This window comes from Hyperolius riggenbachi, chromosome 4 (assembly GCF_040937935.1).
Source record: "Hyperolius riggenbachi isolate aHypRig1 chromosome 4, aHypRig1.pri, whole genome shotgun sequence".
In the NCBI taxonomy this organism is placed as follows: domain Eukaryota; kingdom Metazoa; phylum Chordata; class Amphibia; order Anura; family Hyperoliidae; genus Hyperolius; species Hyperolius riggenbachi.
In genome coordinates this window covers 410,925,680-410,933,631 of record NC_090649.1, presented here as the reverse complement: position 1 = coordinate 410,933,631, position 7,952 = coordinate 410,925,680, and the positions used below count along the sequence as shown (strand labels likewise).

The window sequence follows — 7,952 nt, the reverse complement described above, 5'->3', positions numbered from 1 at the left end:
AAACCCACGCAGACACGGTGGGAGAACATACAAACTCCTTGCATAGGTTGCCCTGGCTTTGATTCAAACCAGGGACCCAGTGCTGCAAGGCGAGAGTGCCAACCACTACAAAGCCCATGCTGCTTAATTCCACGAAAATAGGCCGATACTGTATCGGACATCGGACAAATCCGATCACTGAATAATAGTTGTCCAGATTTGTCCGATGTGGACCCTGGAGATATATTTTTGATGGAGTGATTATATGGAGTTATTTGCAGAACACAATTTTATAGCCTAACTCCAGCTAATGTTGGAGATCGGCACAGATCATGTTTTGCCATAATGGAAGTCCACTACAAAGCGTCTCAGATCTTTATGTGGTGCCAGGGGCTTGGCTGTCATGTAGCTGAACCCCGGTTATCGTCAGAGAGGGTCAGAAGCAGCACACAATATGCAGCCAAACAGGCTATTGGCAGCAGCAGGGGTAACAGTAAGCCCGGGTTTGGCCATTATGTAGCTGAACGCCACATAGGCCAACGATTAGTGTTAAGGCGGCCATACACGTGTTAGATTAGCAGCAGATAGATCATCAGTAGATTTTCTGATCTGATGTGTTTAGGAACAAATTTCCAATAGATTTCAGTATGAAATTATTGTAAATCGATCTGATGGCATTTTGTTGCCATCAGATTTCCTTTAGGACCAATGCAAAATGATAAGCCATCTCAAGAGATAAGCCTAAATTTTCCTACATGTCAGATCGATTGAAATCGGCCGCAAAATCGATTGGTCAATCGATTTGCGATCGATCGGCCGGAAATCGGCCGAGTGTATGGACCCCTTTAGATCTAGGCAGAAAGGGAGGAGTTTGTGTTAGATGTAGGTAGGGGGTAGGTTAGTGTTAGGAGTAGGTAGGGGTGCGAGGTTAGTGGTTGGCATAGGTAGGGGAGGGTTGATGTGCTAGATGTGTTAGGTAAGGAGATAGTGGAATATTCTATTACTACCAGCATGAAATTTCCTGATACCTTTTTGTACATGTACACCTGACAACTTCCTGCTGACACAGAGCTACTCTGAACAATCCCCTCTCCTCCCCACTGTAGTCCCACTGGCATGAAGGAGAGGGAGGGTCAGGAACTTCTGTCAATTAAAAGTTGAAGCCACGCCTCCCTGTTAGTCTACCCATCAGGTCTCCAGATTTGCAGGGAGGGTGGGATGAGGGGGAACCTGGGGTTGCTGAGAGAAACTGAGTTTTTGCCTCAATGCACAGCTTCTTACTTTTTTTTTTTATAAATGATTAATCAAAAATAGCTTTGTAGTACGGTAAATGCATTTAAAAAGTACTGCATTTGAACTAGAGCTTGGGCCCCCTCTATACGGTACTTTATTCATTAAAAATTTTATAATGCAAAATACTGTACGTATATCGGACATCAGCTACGATAATCAAATAATTGTTAAATAAATAAATAAAAAAATCAGATAAAAAAAAAACCACATGGCCTGAAAATGATATCAGCTATCGATCATTAACATATCGAGTGATTAGCTCCGTGCAAAGTTTTCAAGCAGCCCAGGAAGAGTGGAGCAAAATAAACTTGCCAGTCGGACTCTAGATGGCATCACTGCTCAAGCGGGTCCCTGTTTAATTCATCCCAAGGGAATGAAACAGATATACAGCGTTCCCCCTCAGTATAGGCAAGGTGTCTGCAACCTTTAAGACATAAAGAGCCACTTGAACCAGTTTCCGAAAAGAGAAAAAAACTGGGAGCCGCAAAACCATTATAAAACAAATCTAACACTGCATATATTGTTTCTTACCTTAATGCTATATACAGGATCAGATATGACCCCAATATGCACAAATTGTTAGCAGATATGACCCCAATATACACAAATTGTTAGCAGATATGACCCCAATATGCACAATCCTTCAGCAGATCTGAAAAGAAAAACCCATTTACTCACCTAGTCAGAAGACCTCCTGTCACGATCTCCTCCTGTCCCGACCTCCTTGTGGCGCGCAACTCCCACGATCCTCTTCCTTCCCGACGTCACGTCCTGCCTGCATTATACTGCAGGGCTACGGGAAAATGGCCACCCGAAGCCCTGCACTGCACCGGTCCGGCGACCTCTCTGATAGGCTGCCGGCCAGCGGCAGCACACGCCACACGCGCGCCGCAGCCACTGACACACACTACTGGAGCCGTGGCAAAGGTGAAAAAGAGCCGCATGCGCCTCTGGAGCCGCGGGTTGGCGACCTCTGGTATAGGCGAACACAGCAGGAATTAAATACGGGTATATCCCAGCAGCACAAGATTGCCACAAGGCACTATACTGCAGCAGGATGCTAAACCGGTCTCCAACTGCCTCTGAGCTACCGTGTAAAATAAGCAATAGCAACCTGCAGGTATTTAGCTCAATGACAGGTTCCCTTTAAAAAGTAGTCTGTACTTAACGACTTGAGGACCGCCGTGTTAAACCCCCCTAAAGACCAGGCCATTTTTCATAAATTGGGCCACTGCAGCTTTAAGGGCTCGCTGCAGAGCCGCACAACTCTGCACACAAGTGATCTCTCCCCCCCACCCCCTTTCTCCCCTATCACCGGCGACCACTTCTGTGTCCCCCAGGGGGACAGCCGTGTTACACAGTTGACCCAGTACAGCACTGCCTTAGATCGCAGCACTGTACAGGTATATAAGACGTGGTTTCGCCGTCTAACAGTCTACAAGCGGCGATCACCGCTGGGCAACTCCGCCTTCCAAGCGGAGATGCACATGCATCTGCGCATGCGCTCTCCTGCCAGCTCCATAGAAGTCCGTTCGCGCCAATCAGCGTGGAGCGGTCCTGGGGCTGCCGCTACGTTCACGCTAATTGGTGTGAAGCGGTCGGCAAGAAGTTAAAGGTTGCCAGATTTCTTTCTTTTAGACAATACTAGTTTCCTGGCAGCCCTGCTGATCTATTTGCCTGCAGTAGTGTCTGAATCACACACCTGAAATAAGCATGCCACTAATCTGGTCAGATGTGACAATAAAGTCACCTGATCTGCTGCATTTTTTTTTCAGTGTCTATAGTATTGCTTAAAGTAAACCTGAAAAAAAAAAAAAAAAAAAGCCCCTGGGAGTTACTTACCTAGGGTTGGAAGCCTCTGGACTCTAACACGGCTTCCCCTGTCCTCCACCATCCCTCTGCTGCAGTGCTTGAAGCCCTCGAACACTGGGGAGGTAAATTGTTGGGCTCGGGGAAATAGCCAAGCCCATCAGAAAACCGCTACTGTGCCTGCGCTGAAGGTAAATATTGCCGCGCCTGCACAGTGCTTGTCGGGGGAATTTTCTGGGGGAGCCAGCGCTGGATCCTTGAGGCTATAGAGGAAGGGGGAAACATCATTAGGATCCTGAGGCTTCCCCCTCCCGAGGAAAGTACCCCATGGGAGCACTTTTTTTTTTGTTACAGGTGTACTTTAAATGAAATATATATGGCACCTTCCATACACCTCTCACTTCAGGTGTCCTTTAACTACTTACTGCATCTTGTGCAGTGTATTCACGGCCCAGCAAAACTTCACCTTAAGTACCAGGATCGTGAAAATAAATCTTCAGCGGCGAGCAGCCGCTGTGCGCACGCTCCCGTCGTCGCCCGTTAGCAGAGAAATGAATGAATGGGAACGCAGTTTCTCAATCATTAATCTAAGTTCCCGATTCAATGTATGCCGGTGCCTATGAGATTCCTGCATTCATTGCATTTTCCTGTTACAGTGCCACGCATTACTTTCGATTCACTTCTGGTTCACGTACTTAGGCATGTGAATCGGAAATAATGACTGAGGACCTCTTGTGACCAAATAGTAAATTACACCAAAACCCACATTTAATAAAAATCCCAACACTGACTTTTTTAATTAACTATTTTTCCAGAGTAAAATGAGCCATAAATTACTTTTCTCTTATGTTGCTGTCCCTTACAGTAGGTTGTAGAAATCGGACAGAAGTGACAGGTTTTGGACTAGTCCAGGCATGGGCAAACTTGGCCCTCCAGCTGTTAAGAAAGAGTAATGACTGTGGCTGTCAGACTCCTGCAATGCATTGTGGGACTTGTAGTTCCTCAACAGCTGCAGGGCCAAGTTTGCCCATGCTTGGACTAGTCCATCTCTTCATAGGGGATTCTCAGCAAGGCTTTTAGTCTTTATAAAGATCTTCCCTAAAAAGGATTTAAACAATGATGCTGGCCAGCTTCCCTGCTCGCTACACAGTTTTTTGGCAGTTGGACAGAGCAACTGCCATTCACTAAGTGCTTTTGAAAATAAATATATCCCTGAAAATCCCCTATGAAGGGATAGACTAGTCCAAAACCTGTCGCTTCTGTCAGATTTCCACTACTTTCTGTAAGTGACAGCAACATAGGAGAAAACTAATTTATGGCTCATTTTATTCTGGAAAAAGTGTACTTCTGATTTGTATAGGTTTGCACATATTTTACATTTTAAAATGTTTCGCTGTAGTGCCCCTTTAAGCTAAAGAGGATTGAAGACATTACCTATAACTTTCTATAGAAGGTTTGAAAAATAGTGTTATTTTTTTCAGAAATCATATTAAATAGTCCAGCATGCAACAAACAGACAGAAGTTCTATGTAACATACCTTGAAGAGAGTCACAGTGATTTCTACATTCTCTGGAACAGGCCAGACTACCACCCCTCGGTACGGGTTCTTTATACCAGGCTGCCAGCTGTGTGCCTGTAACATAGGACAGAAGGGTGTCATGAAACTTCATGTAATGACATTTACATATTCATAAAGATTACACTCATTCACCAAGGAAGTTCGAATTTGGTGTGGCTTACAAATAACTAATGAACGAGATATATAAAACACAATTCTGTCAGAGAATGTTGAATAATCAGCAGCCCGCTAAAGGCTTCTCCATACATACTGTATACTCTGGCGTATAAGTCTACTTTTTAACCCTTGAAAATCTTCTGAGAAGTCAGGGGTCTTCTTATACGCCGGGTGTCATTGATGCCGGGTGATACGCCCTATCCTGTTACCGACTCTCAGATCTCGCTGCTGAGGACTGCAGTGAAGCGGCGCAGATCTGCGAGATCTGAGAGGCAGAGAAAGAGGTAAATATGATACAAGGGTGGGCCAGAAGGGTGAAAGAGGCGTGTTTTATGGTCACAGCGCAATTGTTCTTCCATACCGCTCTGATAAACAGGGAGACAGGGAGAACTGACCAATCCACTTAGGGAGAGTTGACCAATGCAACCAGTCAATCGCCTATATAAATGTTACATACTGTGTACCACATACAGTACCGCACCAATATCTGTTCATACATAGCACCAGTATATGATTTTTTTTTATTTTTTTTTGGTGTGTATTGGAATAGGGGTAGTCTTATACGGTGAGTATATCCCAAACTATATTTTAACTGGAAAAGTTGGGGGGGGGGGGGGGGCGTCTTATACGCCGGACTATACGGTATAAAGAGGGATCCCGGGAATCTCAACGCACAGAGGCTTGGCTGTCAGGACTGAAGATGAAGGCAAGTGCCCCAGCCAGTGACAGAATTGATACCACACCATGTCAATAACATCTTGCAACTTATCTGCCAAACAATTAAAGAGAAACCGTAACCAAGAACTGAACTTCATCCCAATCAGTAGCTGATACCTCCTTTTCTCAAACGGATCATCAAGGGGGTCTATATGGCTTATATTGTGGTGAAACCCCTCCCACAGTGTGATGTCAGGTGTTTCCTGTCTGTGAACCTCATTGCATTGTGGGAAATAGCTGTTTACAGCTGTTTCCAACTGCCAAAAAAGCAAGCAGCATCTCCTTCCACTGACATCGCCTGCCAGCAGTAAAAATGTCACCATGTGATAAATATCAGAATGTAAATCAGGGAGAGGAAAAATTTTACAATGGGCAAACACTGACTAAATCATTTATATATAATTATTGTAAAAATAAAGGACTTATTTTTATTACATTATTTTCACTGGATTTCCTTTTAAAGCCTTTACACACCCCAACCATCAGGGGGGACCCCTCAACAGACAGGGATATGGAGGCAGCTATATTTCCATTTAAACAATGCACATTTCTTGACTGTCCTGCTTTTTCTCTGCCTCTTATACTTTTAGCCATAGACCCTGAACAAGCATACAGATCAGAGGTAGACCTCAGCCCATGAAGGACGGGAGTTTGACATCCCTCGGTTATGGAGTTGTAGGAGGACAGTGGGGGAGACACTCAAACAATTCATCATTATCTGGGGAAGGGGGATCCTCCTCTTAGGAATTGGGAACTACCAGCATGGAGAAACCTATTTTATAGTAAGTGCCACTAGTCACACCCTGTAAGGGAAAGCAACTTTCTCACTGTCAGCTGCTGGAAAGGTAAAATTGGCCAATCAAAATAGAGATGGAGAGACGTTTGAGAGGTAAAAAAAAATTGTGTCAGAAAAGGGATGAAAATTAGATCCTTCATCCATGACCCTGCCAGGTGCACATAAAACAAATATACTTAAAGGGAACCTGAGTTGTAGTCACCGCAAAATAATAAACATATTTTGGGCTAACTACAGCCCCCTCCGGCCTGATTGCTCCCACACCATCCCCGATCGCCCGCAGTTACCCCCATCAAAAAGGACTCCGGTCAGTCCGGGGCAGTACTACTGCACAGAACGCTCCTGGCAATGGGAACGAGACGGGGAGTGCACCTGGCCCCGACTGGTGGATTTTTCGGAGCCAGTTGCAGGCAAACAGGGAGTCAGAAGAGGACTTCATGGGAGCGAGAACGTTTGAGGGGGCTGGAGGAAGCCACAGGTATGTATTTTTTTTTTTGTTATAGGCCCATCTCAGGAACACTCAGGTAGCCAAAACCAACAATATGTCAGCCAGTGTCCAATGAGAGTACAGCAACCTAAGAACATTATCTACTTCCAGTATTTGTGTAGCACTGACACATTACTGAGTACACTGAACAAATCACATCACTTACTGTCCCCCACCAGCGCTAGCCATGTACACATTGATTATGGCTCGCTATGGCAAGGTAAGAGTGCTAGCATGCCTGGATTTACCTCATAGGAGCTTATAGGCACAGATGTCCTGGCACCTTAGACTTTGTCCTCCATGAACCTACAAACCCCCACCAAACTGCACCGCAAGTGTGCCGGCTGTCCCAGCTGTCACTTCTCCCTTACTTCCCTTGACCGTCATAGGTAGCTACAGGTGCTCCTTAGGCTCATACACACATCAGACTATAGTCTTTTGAAAATGAAAGATCACAGACCAATCTTACCCCCTTCCATGTAGTATGAGAGCCATACTCTACACAGTCTTTTCTTTGGAGCTGAACTCCACATCAGAAAATAATCTTTGCAAGATGCTGCACACACAGATGCTGTACAGACACAAAAGATCAGTATCTGCAAAAGATCTGTTCCTACCAAAAATCCATTCCTGCAAATTGCAATGATAGTCTATGAGATCTGCAGATCATCATACACACCTTGTTTAACTGACATTCATCTGCAGATCAGATCCACCAGGATGGATTTTCAGATCTGCAGATGATTGCTTGATCTGCAGATGCATGTCAGTTAAATCATGTGTGTATGATGATCTGCAGATCTCATAGACTATCATTGCAATTTGCAGGAATGGATTTTTGGCAGGAACAGATCTTTTGCAGATACTGATCTTTTGTGTCTGTACAGCATCTGTGTGTGCAGCAGCTTGCAAAGATTTTTTTCTGATGTGGAGTTCAGCTCCAAAGAAAAGACTGTGTAGAGTATGGCTCTCATACTACATGAAGGGTGGTAAGATTGGTCTGTGATCTTTCATTTTCAAAAGACTATAGTCTGATGTGTGTATGAGCCTTTAGTATTAGGTAGCCAGTGTACCCTCAATATTAAGTAGGTAGAGGTGCCCCCAAGTATTAGGTAGCTAGAGGAACCTCAGTATT

At 44.8% G+C, this 7,952-nt stretch overlaps 1 protein-coding gene across 9 annotated transcripts in view; it reads right to left on the bottom strand.

Moving 5' to 3' along the window:
- EHBP1 (EH domain binding protein 1) overlaps positions 1-7,952 on the bottom strand; it is a 558,994-nt gene that overhangs the window by 430,727 nt on the left and 120,315 nt on the right. For all 9 annotated transcript variants that reach the window (XM_068232339.1, XM_068232340.1, XM_068232344.1 and 6 more), the window contains one exon: positions 4,620-4,715. In XM_068232339.1, coding sequence (XP_068088440.1) covers positions 4,620-4,715 — 96 coding nt within the window. The remainder of the gene's footprint in view (positions 1-4,619; positions 4,716-7,952) is intronic.